Raw genomic sequence first — 19,313 nt, 5'->3', positions numbered from 1 at the left:
ATGGTGGTGGCAGCGTTGGGCACCTGGCCAGCAGCGTGAGGGAGGGAGCCTGCGGGGCCCCAGCACCGGAGGATGTTGGGCAGAGGGTCTCCCGCCCTCGAGAGGAGCAGCAGCGGCGGGCAGACAGGCGAGGCGAAGGCCATGGCACAGCTCTCCGACAGCATCAGTGTCCGGGGCGTCTCCTACACCGTCAGGTAGGGCTGGGAAGGCGGCATGGCAAGCCCCTGCCCGCCAGGAGCTGCTCTGACCCCAGGGACTGAGGGGAGAGGGGCTGGGACCGGTGGGCTGTGAGTTTGGCTCCAGCCCGGTAAAGAAGGAAGGAGGGGTGTTGCTAGGCCGCCCGCCTCATGGTGCTGGGCTGCCTGCCGCAGGAGTAGAGTACACGGCTTGAGGGAGGCAGAGCCGGTCTGTCCTCCGGAGGCTTCACCAGTTCTTCTTCACATGTCTCTGAAGGAGGTGCCTTATAGGAGATTTCCAAAGATTGTGCCCTTTCCCACTGCCTTTCTTACTGCTGCCGGAAGGATAACGTGAGGCCCTAAGAAAACAGTCAGGTGGATTAATGGCTGGCAAACATCGTCAACAAATAAAGCCTCAGTTCAAGTTTCCCCTTTTGGTTGTAGTCCAGTAGCAGTCATTCTGAAAAATCTGTTCAGACAGATAATGCTGAAGTTAAAAAGTTAAATCCTGGGGAGGGCAGTGGGGAAAGATTCCTCCCCCCCCACCCCCGTTTTAAAATCCTTGCAGGCTCCCATCCCACATGCAAGTAGCTATAAACTATTCACTTGTTTATGCAAAATTTTTAGATCTTCTCTATTGTATGTTTTTTTGATGTTTGTTTTCCAAGAGAACGTGTTGGCCCGTGGTGGAATGTTTCATTATATCATAAAAAATGGACCCGGCAAATACTTAAGGATGTTTCATTTCACATAGAGAGTGGCCAGATTATGGGGATTTTAGGAAATTCTGGTAAGTTGTTCCAGTACTTTAAATGAAATAAGATCATAGTTAATACCAGTGACTTCCACAGTGGTACGAATGTGACCGAGGTCTGTGTTTTAAATAATGAAATTGCAGCTGGTTTTAACCCCTGCTTTGTAAAAATGTGGCACTTGGTTTTCCGAGTTCAATCTTGTCATCTAACTAACAATTATAACTTCAGTAAAAGATAAGGTTACTTCTAAACCCAAATGTTTCACTATCAAGTGTGAATTTGTATGAATTAAATGCTAATTTACACACATTCTAGATTTCCTATTTACTTCCCCTTAACTAGCTGCATTTTCAGGACCTATTATTTTAATGTTACTGAGAAAAAAAATGCTTTATTTTTTTCATACATCTCCATCCAAGACAGGCTACCGCTCTTGAAATCACAAAATTCATCTCATCACATGATTAATTTCTTTTGTTTGAAAGGATCTGGGAAAACAACACTTCTGGATGCAATATCAGGAAGACTGGGACATAAAGACAACTTCTTTGGTGAAGTGTATGTGAATGGGCGTCAGCTGAAGAAGGAACAGTTTAGAGATTGCTTCTCTTATGTGCCACAGGTTGATTTCTACATTTATTTTTGTGCACTGTGCTTCCTCTCATGTAAAGAAAGTAAAGTTGCTAGTGTGACGGAGTAATGTAATCTGACTGTGATTTTACTGGTAACTTTGGTACAAAGAGGTTAATAAATTGTATGAATGAATGAAAGTTGTGCGAGCAGGGGCAAGATCTTATTTACTACAGGACTAACTGCTTCTTCCTTTTCACTCTTTTTTTCCAGAGTGACACTTTGTTAAGCTTCCTCACCATACAAGAGTCGCTGACCTACACTGCTTTGCTAACTCTTCAGAAACGCTCCAATGACTTCATCAAAAAGAAGGTCTGTATTTTATCATCTTCCACCAGAAAGGCAGACATGATGTCATGTAATGCTTTCACCAGCAGCATTTTCCATCCATGGCTGTGTTTTACGTTTATAAGGTTTTGTAATCCTCATTCTGCAAATGGGGAGAAATCCTCCTGCTGAGGAGTAGGACACAAGCTCTCTGTTGCTCCCCGCCTGTGCAAGGGGATTGTGCTGATGCCCTAGGGAATCACTGCTATGCTGGGACAAAACTCTCCCGCCCAAAGCTGCAGCAGTTACTGCTGCAGGAGGTGCCGCTATTGGTATCGAGGTCAGTTCCCCTTCCCCAGCTGGGAAACCCAGTTCTCTGGGGTGTTTACGGCTATGCGTGCTGGCAAGTCTCATGGACAGCAGAGGTGACTGACACTACTCTGGCCCCTGTAGGACGTCTCTCACTAACCAGAACAGCTTCGAAAAGCACTGGTCTAATAAGCCCCCTACAAACTACTTCCTTGATAAAATAGGTGTGTTTCAGAGCTATTAAAGCACTCTTTTTGGCCTCTGTTGAGAGTAAAGATTGGATATTCCTGACCAAGGGCTCTCGCTCTCTGTCTTCTCTCTTCACCTATCTTTCACTCAGTATTTTATACATCCCCAGAACTGAGGTGCCTTTCTGCTCCCTTATTTTGGAAGCCAGACCAGCACACTATGCTTCATACCTTAACTTCTAGTCCCACCTCTGAACTCTTCATCTCTTAATGTCAACTGAAGCTAAAATTCTACTCATTTCAGAATAAATGAAAATAAAATTTAAAAAATAATAATTGAAATAATATATTAAAAATAACCAAATAGAAATGAGACCAGATACCTTACAAGTAGAATGGATGCAAGCAGCATATTGGGAAAGCCATTCAAAATTAAATTAAAATTATGTCTTTTTTCCTTTCATTTTTTCATTTTGCACGCAGGTATCTGAGTTGGACTGTGTTTAGTCTTTCTATATTGTAATTATTTTTCAGGTAGATGCGGTTATGGCTGAGCTGAGTCTCAGCCACATTGCTGACAAAATAATTGGAAGCCGTATTTTTGTAGGAATTTCTGGGGGTGAGAGGCGTCGTGTTTCAATTGCAGCCCAGCTATTACAAGATCCCAGTAAGTACCACTGCATGGGTTTTCAAAATTAAAGCAGTGTCACTTTGCGCTCCCACCATGGACCTCCATAAACCACTTTAAAATACAAAAGGATTTATATTCTGTAATTCAGCAAAAGCTAGTCTAGTAGTAACAGAAAAGAATGAGCAGTAACTCAGGTCTGCCATTAATCTATTAGTTGATCTTGGAAAGTAGACAATTTTAAAATCTTAGGGACTCAGCATAGGTTCAGACTTGTATTTATCCATTTTAAGTCCTTCTGGGCTCACCCTTCCCATGTTTGAGATGTTGGCTGTGGCACATTAATTCATAGTTTTTTGAGCATATTAGAGCCATACATACGCAAGCATTGAGCCTTGTAGCTGCCATTGAGCTGTGTATGTGTATGTACAGAGCCAAAAGGTAGTCAGCACATGAGATTTGCTCATTTGGAAGACACAAACAAAACAGAGTAGATGCCCAGAAGTATAATAGTTCTCATGTTGCGTTGCCCTTGATAAGAAACCAGATATTGATGAATACCACACTTCCATATGTGGTTGTAGATTTACTGTAAAGAAAAAAAAAATCAATGAATGAAAATCAAAGCAGAGTAACTAGAAGGATTAGCCATGGGAAACAGCACTGTAAATTTTGTCAGTTTTGAGATAGTTTCTTAAACGTGCCAGAATCTTATGGAGTGAATGTATAGCACGCATTTATTGGATTCTGGAGTCCTCGTAGCGGTGCAGATGCGCTAGGACTGCATGCCAGGCAGGAAGGAGCATTTAAATAGCAAAGTGAGGTATATCACAGGTACTGTGTGCTACTGGTGACACCTGGAGAGTTCATTGGGTACAGTTATTGCTCAGTGAGTTCACTAAACTCTATAGTAAATATAAAGTAATTCTGTGTAGATAAACCTATAGAGAAAGCTCTCCTCCCCCCTTATCCTGATCAAGGTCGAACTGCCCTCTTCTGTACTATGCCTCATCTCTGTAAAAATAACGGATTTGATTGTAACTTTTACCCTTCCACGTGCAATGAAACCATGAAGAAAATGCGGTTAAAAAAACCCTACCTCTCTCATCTATGGAATTATATATGCTGTATTTTAACAACTCGTAATTTGTTCGTAAGAAATTCTGTGTGTATATATAGATTTAATTCAGATTATAACTTCTAGCTAATTATGTCAGTTATATTTACATTTGTATACATGTTGAAATTTGTCATTATTGTTCTTAGAAGCGGATGTATACATCAAATCTATTTTGGTAATTTTCAGATTTCACCTGAACTTAGAAAAAAATGATTATGCTCTGATCCTGCAGTAGTTTTTTACATCCTTATTCCTAGTCATTGAAACTGAACCACTGAAGCTAACTAAAGCTGAAGGATCACATCATGGCAATATCTACGCATACTCTGCTTTACATGTGGAACTTTACGTGTAATTTCTATACTATTTGCCAAATTAGCTTCAAAGGCAGAAGCTAGAACATTTGCTCCCCATTTACCTGAGTTCTAATGCTATTCCTTGGCACTTCACAGAGATCATGCTACTTGATGAACCAACGACAGGGCTGGACTGCCTGACTGCAAACCAGATTGTCTCGCTGCTCTCGGAGCTTGCACACAGAGACAGGATTGTGATTATGACGATTCATCAGCCTCGCTCAGAACTCTTCAGGGTAAATGATATCTACTCACTATTTGCTTTTTTTACCAGGCTTTTTACTGCCTAGGTTCTTTTCAGGATAAAAGTACAAGATCCAGTATAGTTGCCTTGAAAGACTCTCTTCCTTCCCCCCTGCATAAATACAGGCTTGTCTTGAACTTTACAGTTCTGGCCTTCTGCCAGTTAAAGGGCACTTTGGGAAACATACTGCCCTGTGAAAATAGTATGCGCACTGATTGTGTGCCTAACCTTTGTGTTACGCAGCTACCCAAATCAATAACACTGGGAGAAGCCATGTAAATCCCCCGTGTGTGCAGGCACTGTAAAAACTAGCACTTTATTTATCTTTGCATATTCATATTTCAGTAACACTTGCACCTTGAGACAGATAAAGCCATGATTTGGAATGGAAAGGAGAGGAAAAAAAAAAGTCTTCTTTTTTCCTCTTTGTGTCAAGTGATGTGGGAACACCTTGGTCATGTGGTGGGGCAGGCCTGCCTTGCAGGGCTTGTGCTGGGGAGAGCATTTCTCCCTTCCCAGTACTATTCCGCACTTTGCTTTTCTGACACATCCACCACTCACCACATGAACGCAAGGCACCTCTTCCCTGGCTGACTGAATTGAGTGTAAGTGGTGGTGAAGCCAGAGGGGAGTGGCAGTGGTTTTCTGGACTGAAAGCAGTTCTGGTGCCTTGGGAATATGGGTTGATCATAGCTGGTGGGAACCCTGCCCTGGCAAATGTTCACCCGAAGAGCAGCGCTGTTAAAGTCCTTAAGCACTTCAGGATAATCTTACCAACAATTTGGGGTTTTTAGAGACTGGGGCTATTAAGCGCCAAAGGAGGTCTGTCAGTAAGTGAAGGTGCATTAGAAGTGAAGTCAAAAGTCCACAGCTCCCATTTCTGTTTGTGGATTACCTCTGTATGCTGCTGTTGCTGACCGTTTTGAGAACCACTAGTTTTAAGAGCTTTCAAATGTGCCATCTTGCATAAAGACTGAGAGGAGCGATAGAAAGGACAAACTTCCTTTGACAGAAGTATACTAAGGAAGTTTGAATGTGTCAAAACTGTTTTTCCTGTCAAAGCATTTTTATTACCAAGACAGTAGCTGTACTAAAGAATTAATGTGCTGCTTGTCGGTATGTATTGCTGATATATTAATTTGCTCCCCACAGTTATTTGACAAAATAGCCATCATGAGCTTTGGAGAACTAGTTTTCTGTGGGAACCCTATGGAAATGATTACATTTTTTAGCAACTGTGGCTATTCTTGTCCTGAGCAATCAAATCCTTTTGACTTCTATGGTAAGTTTGTCCAAGTTGTTTTGGTAAAAATATGGTTTTCTTTTAGACAAACAAGTCTTCCCCAAATTAAAGTTCTTCCAGAGACAGAAATGTGTTTGAATTCTTTCCAAATGTTGTAATTGTGCTCAGCTCAGAGATGAGAAAGAGCTGGGCCCATGTAACCTTCACGGACTCCATAAAGCAGAAAAAGCTTGCAGTAGGACTGAAACACAGCAAAAAGGAGTAAACCACCAATAAAAAAGGAATCTCAGCTTCATGAAACCTGTGGATTCCTGATGGCATCTCCCTGTGGCTGTCCACTGGACACTGGAAAATCAATTTGATCCCAAAACTGTGAAAAGTCTCATGCTCCTATGGACTTTTGTGATGCCAAGCAACTGAAGACAGTTGTTGCCTGAAGGGAAGGATGTAGAATAAATACAGGATGACTGAAGCATCAATTTCCAGAGATTTATAATTTGAGGTTTCAGGAAGTTTGGGGAGTTGCTAATACCAGGGTGAGCTACTGGAGCAGAACATATGGATGCTTCAGGAGAGGATGATAGCAAGCTGTTGGCGAAAGCTGAAGAGTACTGTTTTACCAATTCAGGATGAAAGAAAGCGTCAGCATGAGGTTTTGGAAACGAAGCTTGGTTTTGCTGCAGGGCATCTGTGTACCTGATCCATGCAGATACATGTTTGAAGAACATGTGTATGTGTGTGTGTGTGAGTATATATGTACATACATGTGTGTGTATATCTATCTATCTTTTTTAATCTAGTATGTAGGTTGATTTCTGGTGATATTAGCTGCATGTTAGCCAGGGAATTTGGCCAATCCAAAAAACTGTATTAAGAAATATGGCACATTCAGAGGCGGCAGTGTTTTTCCTTTGTCCAGATGGCATCCTAAACTGAGAGAGAAGAGAGGATGGTTGTTGACATGAAACTGGAATGGGATGAAGCTGAAAATGCTGGTGTGACAGTGAGGATAATTTTGCCTTCGTGAATTTGAATAGTCTTGAAAAGCATAGATGACTTGAGATTTAGACCCACTTTTTAAAAAGCTTGGTAAAGAGAGTACTGCATTCTTCAAATGTCAACCTTTGAATGTGATGAGAAAAGGAAAAAACGGGGTTTAGAGCAAAGAATCATCAGAATATTTAGTCTTTGGAAAATTGGTAGTTTATATTTTTTGTGTGATTTAATGATGTGAATGAAAGGACAGATTCTGATATCATTTACACCAACAGTAGAGGAAAATAGATCCTATGTATTGAGCATGGATTATATTATTGAAATGTCACGTTGTGTTTATATAAAAAGTACAAATGCATGGTAGGTGTTAGCTATCTGGTCTAGTGACTAGTCAGTGTTGTTATTTTTTTAACACACACACACCCACACACACCCACACACCCACCCCCCCCCACACCACCACCCCCCCACACCACCCCCCCCAACACCCCACCCCACCCCCCCACCCCCACACCCACCCCCCCACACCCACCCACCAGCTTGCCATTTATTTTGTGTGTGACTTCCAGCAAGTCGCGCTGGCCAAGTTTTAAAAGGCATGTCTGCATTTTGTATGTTTATATTTACAGAAGTGGTGACTTCATTTTGGGTATGTTTACTATTAAAGACAATTCTGCTGAATTCCAGCTTTTCAGGTTTTGAGGACAAATTAAAAATCTTGGACAACGGCTCCTTTTCTCTTGTTCAATTTGTATTTTGAAGTTGAGCATAATACTGGAAAACTGAAATCTAAGGATGACAGAAACCTTAAGAATAAATAACCAATAAAGACATCTTAGCAGATGTAGAAGAGTAATACAAAAATCTGTAAGAACAGCTGTTCCTGAGAACAACAAACCAGTTTTTGAAACCATAGATAATTCATTATTATTAGGGAAAAGGGAAATTTCTAATGCATTTTAGCACTATTGCTGAACCCGTATGACTTGTACAAATAGCACACACAAAGTTCCCATCTGCCAATAAAAGAATTGCTGGTATCAGGAATAGGTATACGTGGACTTGTTAGAAAGGTACATTAACTCTGTAAACTATTTCCCTTTCATAAATTCCACGGCAGTAAGTAATATTTTCTTCAGCTTGGGCTGCGCCTGCTAGGGGAATTTGGCCTGCTGAACATCCTCTGATTTCACATTAAAACAGAAGCATGTCTGAGAAGGAGGTGGGTGAAACCCAGTGCGACAATGCAGTAATAGCTCAAGTAGAGAAGAGCAGTGTCTCTGCAGCATGAGCTCAGACTACCTGAAAAATAAAGCTCCATGGTTATGGAGGAGCAGGCAGAGAACAAGGGGGAATCAGGGAGCCATGTCTGAGCATTTGCCTGAAAACCTGAGAAATACATGACCAGAAAGTCATCTCTTCATCCTTATCAGTGTTCATCCTCAGCTGGTGCTCTGTCTTGCTCTTGGCAGCAGTAGCACTTCACCGGTGGCACAGCTCTGTGCTGTGCAAAGAGAATGCTAAAGGTCTGACCAACGCACTGCTCAGTCCTTGCATTTCCAGATAAAGGACTAGAACTTCAGGGTCCTACAGAGGCCACAAAACACAGAGATTTATTGTGGCTGCACAGCTAATCATTCATGCCGCTTCTAACGGAAGGGAGGAGTGAAAGAAACCTTGAATACTTTCAATGGACCTTTTCTTCCTAGCAGATTTTAGGATAGAGACACGGAAAGGTTATTTGCAAGGGGGGAAGAGGTATGAAGGGAAAGTGATGTGTATATATAGTAAACACTTTGTAAATTTACAGTGGATCTGACATCTGTGGACACCCGAAGCAAGGAACGAGAACTCAAAACCTACAGTAGGGTTCAGGTAATTGTATCAGCCTACAAGAACTCGGAGATCTTTAGCAAAGTACTGGCAGCCATTGAAAGAACAAAGTGTATGAAAGAACTGCCACCCATACCATTGAAAAACAAAGACTCGCCCAGTGCCTTTTACAAATTATGGATTCTTTTACGGTAAGACTTGTTTTTCCCCTTTTTTTAAGAAATATCTTTTCTCTTATCCACTAATCTCTTGGGGTTTTTCCCCCCCCATATATAAATGCACTTTCTTGGTTAGTTTGGTCTACCACTGTACTTGTCTTGTCTTTTTTAATCTATTACATTTTTGTGGACACTCTGTGTGTAAGATTTGTTCAAAGCTAAATACCCTACCAACATGTGGTCAGTCATAGCTAACAAGTATACTGTTATTGTTTTGTTTCATTATCAGGAGGACAACAAGAAACTTCTCCAGAGATAAGATGGGCATCATCATGCGTCTTCTCCAGAATCTGTTATTTGGCTTGTTTGTAGCATTTTTCCTTCTTAGACTAAGGAGTGACCTGGTAAAAGGAGCTGTGCAGGACCGTGTGGGGCTTATCTACCAGTGCGTGAGTGCCCCCCCCTACACAGGGATGCTCAATGCTGTTGCCCTTTGTGAGTTTCTGTCCTGTGTTATGTGCAGCAGCAGGTATTGCTGCCACTATTTTGTAAATAGGAAAAAGTCTTTTTTGAAGGTAGTCATTTAAAGATCTTAACGGTTTTAGGTAACATCAGCGCTTATACAGAAGCATGAAATTCAAAGGTGAAGCAACAGAAAGCTTCACACCACAGAAAAAGATTAGTCCACCAGAGGAGCTCCAGGTTCACTGCACTTAAGGAAGGAATATGCCCTGATCCCTGCCCCTCCCTTTTTGCAGCTGGCCTGTCTATGGAGGCTTTATTCTGAACTGTGCAATAGCCCTTAACTTGCCTGCGTGTACCATTAGAAAGGCAGGAGAAAGTCTAGGTCTGTAGTTAACATCTGAAGTGAGATCAAAACTAAAGCCATGGAAAGGATAGCAGTATAAAACAGCAATTAAGGGTAATTAGATTTAAGAGTATTATATGACGATTACATCTTTCTTAGCGGGTGTTTCTCTTACGGCTGCCGTACTAAGACCAACAATAGTTTCTATTTACACCCCTAAAAACTGTTCTGCTCATGTAGGGAACATACACTGCTGTCATCACCTTGGGATCAGGGCTCCTCAAGAAATTATCCAGTGACAGCAGTTTTTTCATGTCTTTAATTTGTATCTGCAGAAGGAGAAGGCTGTCCTGCTTGCTGCCTAGTTAGGCCTCTTTCATTAAGCTTACCAGCTTTTGCAATCTGCAGGGAGCATGTTTTGCATTTATAGTGGGGGAAAAAGTGATCGGACTGGTTTAGACAGAATGTTTCTGATGTATTCTCAAAGTTGTCTCTGTTCTTCAGGTCATTTTTGCTAGCAACAAGTCTTGGTCTCTTTATTCAATGGTGATTTAATTTATTTCTTATATATTTAATCCAGTCCCACCTTTACGTGCTATCAGTGACCAAGAAAGTAAAGATGGCTTGTATAAGAACTGGCAAATGCTTTTAGCTTATATAGTACATTTCCTGCCCTTCAGTGTCATCAGCGTGGCAATTTTCAGCACCTTTATATACTGGTAAGCACTTGTACCATCTGTTGGATTCTTATTTTCTCTTTGTTACCAGTTTCAATTCCCATGTCAGCAACAGGCCTCCCGGCATGTCTTTCTGCTATTGTGTCTCAGAATGATTACAGAGAAAGCTTAAAGGAAAATGACACAATTTTAACCCTTCTCTTTCAGGCAGTGTTAAAACACTTACTAAGTGAGTAAGTTACCAGTTCTCTAGGTAACTTGGGAAGTTTTAATGGGCCTGGGACATTTATCATTCTTGTGTCATACTAAAAGCAGGAAGTGTCATTTTACATTACATTTAGAAAGACAGGAAATAAGAGGGAAAAAAGTGAGGAAGACAGCAGTAGGTATGTGACAGTAACAAAGCTTCATATTTCCTGGGATATTTGGGGTTTAGCTGCAGCATATGGAAGTTAGGAAATCTGGTTCCCTCTCTTCCACTCTCCAGAGAAAGGCACTAAAGTGGAATTCTGATAGTGGGAGAAAGGGTTTGATTATAAAGCTTGTTTTTTTCCCCTCAATACATTCATTTCCTCACATCATTGGGAAGTAGTACCTCAGAATGGGATGATGAAATATTTCATCTGTTCATTGCCTTATCTGTCATATAGGTCTGCTCTTCATTTCTGTTCCACTGATTTCACACCTTCCACTTGCTTATTCTGAACTTAATACAGTCCATGACTGCTGGCGTAAGCTAATAGCAAAGTAATAAGGACGAATTTCTGTCCTTCAACCTTTTTCTGATTTTTTTTTTTTTTCCTAATTATGAAAGGAGTGGTTTGTGATGCACTGAAGTTTTGTTCAAGCAAGGCCATTTTTCTTTTTGTCCCCTTAGCTACCTGGGCTTTTATTTCTGCAAGCTGTCAGTGCTGCCTGCTTCAGGCAGTGCTCCCTGAGAAGTCCTTTTTCACAGACACACAGAAATTACTCCTCCTCCCACTAAGCACTTAAAGGATGCACTGTGCTCACCAGAGCCCTTCCATTTCTGCCTGCTAGTGAGCTGGTTGCTGAGAAGGCAGCCATTTGGAAAGCACCTTTTCAGGCTCAATCAGGGAAGGTTTGTGGAGCTCCTGAAGATCACAAGCCACTGTTTGTCACACTCACTCTTTAATTAACAGGAAATTTGTATGGGCAGAGACTTTGCCCTTGTGCTTTGGTACCTTCAAACACAGTCAACAATAAAGAGTGTGGTTCCGGTTAATGGATAATATTTACAGATATTAGCCTCCGCATATCTTTGCTATCTTGTGGTTGTTTGAAAGCCATCAGTGATGTGTCAGAGTAATTTCATAGTGCCCTTAGACCTCTTAGGGCAAGCAGTTTCTCTACGAAATTTTGAAGATTGTATCTGTGCAGGACTAAACTTTCCTGGGTGGACTAACTTTTGGAGAGGCTTTGGTAGCCTCTGGTATGTGTTCTTACAAGCCATTTCTCTCAGAGTTCGTGTTTGTAGGGTCAGGCAGTTTGGGTCAGACAGACCCAAACTCTTCTTACCTGATTGGGCACAAGGCAGCTCTGGCCAAGAGCAAATACAGCCACTTTTGTAATCAAGTAAATGGACTCTGTTTATACAAATTTTCCTAGCTAACATTTCCTCTGGCAAATGTTCTAAGAGTTTATATTATTCTACCATTCTATTGCTGTAACATTCTCTCTTCTGAGTTGTTTTTTCTTCTTCTCTTTTAGGCTTTCTTCTCTTTCTATTCCTACCCCAGATTTACTAGTCTGTATCTACATAGCTGTGTGTAAAGTATTAGAGCATTTCAGAGAAGGTGATACTTTTATGCTAGGACTTTGGAGAGCTGTTTCTTCTGCACCAATCTGTGATTAAAGGTTGTTAAATACCTGCTAGCTCGTTGAATGTTTAATACTTGAAGTCAATGTTCAGCCATCTATTTATAATATAGATTATATTGCTATTACATGCAAAAAATGCTATAGGAAACCTGTAAGAAAAATAATACTTCTATTTTAAGACCATGTTTGAACATGGTGGATTGAAAAAAAGACATACGGCCTTGCATTGAGCAATGAAAAAGAAAATAAAATGTTGAATAGCTGCTTGTTAGCTAAGCAAAGCATGCAGTCTGTACCTAGCATGAGGCAATTTTTGTATGAGGTATTTTGAAAAAGAGTAATATGTCACCATGTAATAAAAGGTTTTGTTATCTGTCATATACACTATAAGGCCAAATTAAGTTTGCCAAGCAATTGCTGGCCTCTCTTAACTTTAGTACAGGTTGGGCGGGGACTTTTTTCCTTAGGTGAGTTAGGGAAAAGCTGGGAACAGCGTGTTGTATTAAAGAGTGCAGAAGCATGGAGGAAATTGCATTTGGATGAATTACATGGGTGGTGAATTCAATCAGCCTTCCATTTAATTGAGTATATCCATTTTTACATTTGCATGCACAGTATCAGAAGTGCAAAATTCCACCTGTTAATTATCTGCATAAAGATGTTCTTTAAATACGTGACTTACATAAATAACTCTCATGCATAGACTCTAAAAGGAGCAGGATGTTAGTTTAAGGGATTGTAAAAGCCACAGTGGTTATCTTGAAACAACACAGATTTCTGCTACAATCACATCTTTACATAACCCTCTTTAATCTAGATGGAGAAAACCTAAAATATCTGCACTTATGTCATGATATTAAGTGGATGTCCTTTAAGTTAAGGCTCCAAACAACATACTAAGGGTTAGGGCATAAACTGCTCACTTAATGAGCTGTAATTGCAAAAAATAAATAAAAACAAAAATAAAAGCTACATTCCAAGTTTAGTACCCAAACACTGTTTTTTAAATGTTCTTTTGCTCATTTTTGTACAGGACTGCAGGGTTGTATCCTGATGCTTCCAGATTTGGAATTTTCTTTGCTGTTGTCTTAGCGTCTCATGTTATTGGTGAACTACTTACACTTGTTATACTTGGTGTGGTTCAAAACCCAAACATAGTCCAAAGTGGAGTGGTGCTACTTAATTCAGCAGGCGTGATAGTGGGAACAGGACTAGTAAGGTAAGAAAAAGTTTTATTTCATTATGGTGTTAATGTTAATGTAATCTACCTATAGAAGAGTTTCATGAACAGTCTGTATTGCTGAAACACGATAATGCGCAGGTAGCAATGGAAAGAAAGTGCAGCTGTTATCCTTCAGAGGTAGAACCGCCTAATCATGTTAGACCTTGTACTAAACACAAACAAAGACAATAACTTTAGATATCATCAAAGATACTAACTTTTTTCACTTTTTGCAAATGAATTGAAGATAAAACTGAGCAATTAATATCTATCAGCTCAGCTGAATTCTTTTACTTATGCTGATATTATCACATGAAATGCTGTATGTAATAGAGGATTCTACCAAAAAAAAAATTTTTACAACTTTTAGTAACTGTTGGAACTTATGAGCTGTTAAAGATTAGGAATGATGGTTTTTTAAAAAAAGTTGTTCTCAACTATCTTATTAGTGTTATTCTCCAGTTTAGTCATTAAACTTTTCAGACACTTTTCCTATTCGTGCAGACTTAGCTACATAAAAATAATAAAGTAGTTTAGTAAATATGCAGGAAAATTCTGATCCACTTGCTCTATTATGGTGCAAATTAATATTTTTGCATTGTAACTGCATGAACTTTGAACAGTTTCTCTTGTATTTGTCACTACTGAAATTACTATTTTTTGAGAAACATATAATAATAAATTGTCAAAAAAAGTTTTCTTGAGATGTTGAGAAAATATGCTCACCTGAGATCTTTCCAATGAAAATGAAGTAAGCCTAACAAAAGATGACATCAAATTGTCTTCAAGAAATGCATATGAGTCTTCACAAAGCTGATGATGCTTTGTCTCTTCAAAGTAGATCTCAGCTAATACTTGCTTATCAAATAAAATAAGTTCATATCTAATTAATTTGGTCCCTGCCTAATTTCAGGAAGATGTATGTTTTGTAGTGACAAGACAGTTATACCTGCTACCATAGTCTAATGCCTTAATGATAACTTTAAAAAAGTATTAGACTGGCTTCTAACCTTATTTTACAGTAAAGACATTGCTAATTAATATTGTGAATGATAATTAAACTTCATACGCAATGAAGGATATTAAAAATAGCATTGAGACTTGGGTTGCAGGTTTTTTTCTGTTCATTTGTTTGCTTAATTATAAATCCTTGCAGTATTTTAGGTGCAGAAATTGCCCAGTTTTGTTGAATAATGTTATTTCAAAATTTTCATACTCTATCTTCTCTTTATTCTTTGCTTCGTTTTTGTATCGTTATTACTGTTCCGGTGAATTGATGTTCAGTCTTTTTTTGCTTTTGAAGACAGAGTGAGGGGCTGTGGTTTCTTACTTTGGAAGCAACACATTTTTGCAACTAAGGTTTATATTGGGTCTTGTCATTTTCAGGTTATCACTGCAATGTGAATATCAAAAAACTTCATAGAATTATTTATGACTGTCCATAAACAAGTCAGGGCTGAACGTTATGACACTGTACCAAAGGCAGAGACAGCCTTCATGGTTGTCTCCTCATTTAGCACTAAAATGGACTTTATGTTTGAAAACTGTACATGTACAGCCAAGAACTGTTTCTGTAACAAGCTACGACCAAAGACGAGAGCTTGTTTTAATTTGGGGTAGAATTGGCTCTTGGAATGTAGCAAAAGCCAATTTAACTTCTCTCTTTATTTAAGGACCATTGAAGAAATGCCGACACCTTTTAAAATACTCAGTTATCTTACCTTTCAAAAATACAGCAGTGAGGTTCTTACAGTCAATGAATTTTATGGCTTAAACTTCACATGTGGTAAGTGTTCAAAAAAAAAAAAAAAGGCCTTTAAATCCATTGTAAATAACTTTCATGAGATGTCAATGGTTATTTTCCTTCTACATACAATAAAAGTATCTTGATAAGTTAAAGATAACTTCTTAAAAAAAGGTTATTAATTAGTAAAGATGTACTATAACGCCATATCATAGAATGCTTTGGGTTGGAAGGGACCTTAAAGATCATCTAGTTCCAAGCCCCCTGCCATGGGCAGGGACACCTTCCACTAGACCAGGCTGCTCAAAGCCCCATCCAGCCTGGCCTTGAACACTTCCAGGGATGGGGCACCCACAACTTCTCTGGGCAACCTGTTCCAGTGCCTCACCACCCTCAGAGTGAAGAATTTCTTCCTTACAGCTAATCTAAATCTACCCTCTTTCAGTTTAAAGCAGTTACCCCTTGTCCTATCGCTACGTGCACTTGTAAAAAGTCCCTCTCCAGCTTTTTTGTTGGCCCCTTTCAGGTACTGGAAGGCTGCTATAAGGTCTCCCCGGAGCCTTCTCTTCTCCAGGCTGAACAACCCCAACTCTCTCAGCCTGTCTTCACAGGAGAGGTGCTCCAGCCCTCTGATCATCTTCGTGGCCCTCTTCTGCACTCACTCCAACAGGTCCATGTCCTTCTTATGTTGGGGGCCCCAGAGCTGAACACAGTACTCTTGGTGGGGTCTCACGAGAGTGGAGTAGAGGGGCAGAATCACGTCCCTCGACCTGCTGGCCACGCTTCTTTTGATGCAGCCCAGGATACGGTTGGCTTTCTGGGCTGCAAGCACACGTTGCCAGGTCATGTTGAGCTTCTCATCAACCAACACCCCCAAGTCCTTCTCAGGGCTGCTCTCAATCCATTCTCCACCCAGCCTGTATTTGTGGTTGGGATTGCCCCGGCCCGTGTGCAGGACCTTGTACTTGGCCTTGTTGAACTTCATGAGGTGCAGACAGGCCCACCTCTCAAGCCTGTCAAGGTCACTCTGGATGGCATCCCTTCCCTCCAGCGTGTTGACCACACCATGCAGCTTGGTGTCATCGGCAAACATGTTGAGGTTGCATTCGATCCTACTGTCCATGTCAACAACAAAGATGTTAAAGAGAGCCAGTCCCAATACCGACCCCTGAGGAATGCCACTTGTCACTGGTCTCCTCTTGGACATCGAGCTGTTGACCACAACTCTTTGAGTGTGGCCATCCAGCCAATTCCTTATCCACCAAGTGGTCCATCCGTCAAATCCATGTCTCTCCAATTTAGAGACAAGGATGTCGTGCAGGACAGTGTCAAATTCTTTGCATGAGTCCAGGTAGATGATGTCAGTTGCTTTTCGTTTATCCACCAACGCTGTAACCCTGTCGTAGAAGGGCCACCAAATTTGTCAGGCATGATTTGCCCCTAGCCGAAGCCATGTTGGCTGTCACCAATCACCTCCTTATTTTCCATGTGCCTTAGCATAGTTTCCAGGGGGATCTGCTCCATGATCTTGCTGGGCACAGAGGTGAGACTGACTGGCCTGTAGTTCCTTGGGTCTTCCTTTTTTTCCCTTTTTAAGAAATGGGGGTTATGTTTCCCCTTTTCCAGTCAGTGAGAACTTTGCCGGACTGCCACGACTTCTCAAATATGATGGATAGTGGCTTAGCAACTTCATCTGCCAGTTCCCTCAGGACCCGTGGATGCATCTCATCAGGTCCCATGGATTTGTGCACCTTCAGGTTCCTTAGATGGTCTTGAACCTGATCTTCTCCTGCAGTGGGCAGTTCTTCATTCTCCCAGTCCCTGCCTTTGCCTTCTGCAACTTGGCGGGTGTGCCTTGAGCATTTGCGATGAAGACTGAGGCAAAAAAGTCACTGAGTACCTCAGCCTTCTCCATATCCTGAGTAACGAGCTCTCCCGTTTCCTTCTGGAGAGGGCCCACATTTTCCCTAGTCTTCCTTTTATCACTGGCATACCTGTAGAAGCTTTTTATGTTGCCCTTGATATCCCTGGCCAGATTTAATTCTATCAAGGCTTTAGCTTTCCTAACCTGATCCCTGGCTGCTTGGACAATTTCTCTGTATTCCTCCCAGGCCACCTGTCCTTGCCTTCACCCTTTGTAGGCTTCCTTTTGGTGTTTGAGTTTGTCCCAGAGCTCCTTGTTCATCCATGCAGGCCTCCCGGTGTTTTTGCCCGACTTCCTCTTTGTTGGGAGCTTGGAGGAGGTGACCGTTGAATATTAAGCAGCTTTCTTGGGCCTCTCTTCCCTCCAGGGCTTTATCCCATGGTACTCTACCAAGCAGATCCCTGAAGAGGCCAAAGTCTGCTCTCCCAAAGTCCAAGGCAGTGAGCTTGCTGTGCGCCCTCCTCGGTGCCCTAAGGGTCTTGAACTCCACCATTTCATGGTCACTGCAGCCAAGGCTGCCCTTGAGCTTCACATTCCCCACCAGCCCCTCCTTGCTGGTGAGAACAAGGTCCAGCATAGCACCTCTCCTCTCTGCCTCTGCAAGCTAGACAAAAGCTTGACTCCCTTTTTCAACTACTTCTCAGTCTTTCAGGTTTTCATCTTTCTGTTCTGTTTTTCACCTGTTCTTTTTTCCCCCCTTTGGCAGCGTTTTGGAAGGTAAACTTTGCAGCCTGTTATATGCTTATCGGAGCAGTGTTACACAAATAGAAGATCAATAGAATTGTACAATATAAGATCAAACATGAGTGCAGGGAGCACTGACAGGTAACACCTGCCCAGATGTTTCCTCTCATACTAGTGAGGCTTCAGTTCAAGCACGTTACCGTGGCATATATTAAGCAGCTTGGACCTGTCAGGCTGTGAGCCAGATAACTGGCAAAATATTAGAATCAATCAGGTTGGCAGGGTTAGTCGCTAACACCCATCAATGGGGGTAAAACTTACAGCTTTCGACCTGCCCTAAGATATTTTGGGCTATAGCCAGGTGTCTGTGCTCCTCTCCAAGGCCATATAGTCTTTATCCATTAATCTCTCCTGTCCCTCTTTATTACAAGAGCATAGATAGCAAATGTTAGAAAACGAATCCATGACTTTGATAGTAATAATAAACAGGTGATTTTTCATGTGCCCTTCAGACAGTCTCCATTTCTTGAATTTTGGAAGCATGCAACAAATATGAATGCTGTCAGTCTCCCACATTGGGCAACTTGCTTCTTGAGGCCCCTCCAGATAATGTGTCTGAAAAGCCATAGATCTTGTTTTGCTTGGCATGAACCAAAACCAGTGACCCTTTATTCTTCCCTTCAAAAAATATGGCATAGATTAACTGCAGAAACGTATGGCTTGCCTGTTCTTATTCCAAAATGATGGGAACTATTGCTGTGGGTATAGTTCACAATTAAAATAACATTAGGGCTAGGTATACTAAATGTATGAGCTAGATCCTGAAGCCTGAGTTTTAATTTTACTGATTCACCTGCTAAAGAAATTATTTTTTTCTTTTGACAGGTGGAGCCAACAGTTCCACTGCAATTAATGCTGCATGTATTTTCTCTAATGGCATTCAGTTCATTGAAAAAAACTTTCCTGGTGCGTTGTCCCGGTTCACAATCGATTTCTTAATACTCTATGCTTTTCTACCAGGACTTGCCATTGTAGCAATTCTGAGCTTCAAAGTAAGAGAGAGAATCATTGGCAGGCAATAAAAAAGTAGCAGTGCTAACAATGTCTAATAATAAACTTTTAACTTGATTATGGGTGAAGGGCTTAAATGGATGGATTGTCAGATAGAATTTAAGTGGCTAAACATACAGAAACACATTCATCTTCTCATGTTTGTTTCTAACTGGATCTTTTCCATCTTGAAAAACAATGCTTTCTTAAGAGGGTGAATGGCTTCCTGCTATTGGTATTCACACCCCGCTCCCAAATCAGCCATAATCAACAGTATTACATGTTTGAAAGGACTTTTTGAATTTAATTTAGTCAGCCGTTGCTGTCAATTTTTAAAAATGTATCGTTGGTGCTCTCATCTTTTTCACACCATTCTCGTTTTTAACCATTACCAATAAGCAGAGAGATGTAACTGCTAGTAAATCTTCTATTTTAACTCCTATGCTTTGTTTTGATACCATT

General features: G+C 41.0%; 1 protein-coding gene across 1 annotated transcript; it reads left to right on the top strand.

The window, feature by feature from the left end:
- The first annotated feature begins 53 nt into the window (after positions 1-53).
- ABCG5 (ATP binding cassette subfamily G member 5) lies at positions 54-19,261 on the top strand. Its single transcript, XM_087774275.1, has 13 exons — positions 54-194; positions 845-966; positions 1,417-1,553; positions 1,775-1,873; positions 2,860-2,992; positions 4,526-4,665; positions 5,826-5,955; positions 8,723-8,936; positions 9,193-9,398; positions 10,292-10,430; positions 13,261-13,446; positions 15,123-15,235; positions 18,687-19,261. The coding sequence occupies exons 1-13, from the start codon at positions 73-75 to the stop codon at positions 18,881-18,883; spliced, it is 1,938 nt and encodes a 645-aa protein (XP_087630401.1). The 5' UTR covers positions 54-72; the 3' UTR covers positions 18,884-19,261.
- The last annotated feature ends 52 nt before the right edge of the window (positions 19,262-19,313 follow it).

The sequence above is a fragment of the Nipponia nippon genome, unplaced genomic scaffold, assembly GCF_047370975.1.
Source record: "Nipponia nippon isolate SJK-2023a ecotype South Korea unplaced genomic scaffold, ASM4737097v1 scaffold_4, whole genome shotgun sequence".
Taxonomy (NCBI): domain Eukaryota; kingdom Metazoa; phylum Chordata; class Aves; order Pelecaniformes; family Threskiornithidae; genus Nipponia; species Nipponia nippon.
The sequence above is the reverse complement of the archived record's forward strand: the minus strand, read 5'-3'. Positions and strand labels throughout refer to the sequence as shown.

Coding starts and splice junctions, on each gene's coding strand:
- ABCG5 (XM_087774275.1), top strand. CDS start 73: ATGTTGGGCAGAGGGTCTCCCGCCCTCGAGAGGAGCAGCAGCGGCGGG. Junction 1,554..1,774: donor GCTTCTCTTATGTGCCACAG/GTTGATTTCTAC, acceptor CTTTTTTTCCAG/AGTGACACTTTGTTAAGCTT. Junction 5,956..8,722: donor AAATCCTTTTGACTTCTATG/GTAAGTTTGTCC, acceptor GTAAATTTACAG/TGGATCTGACATCTGTGGAC.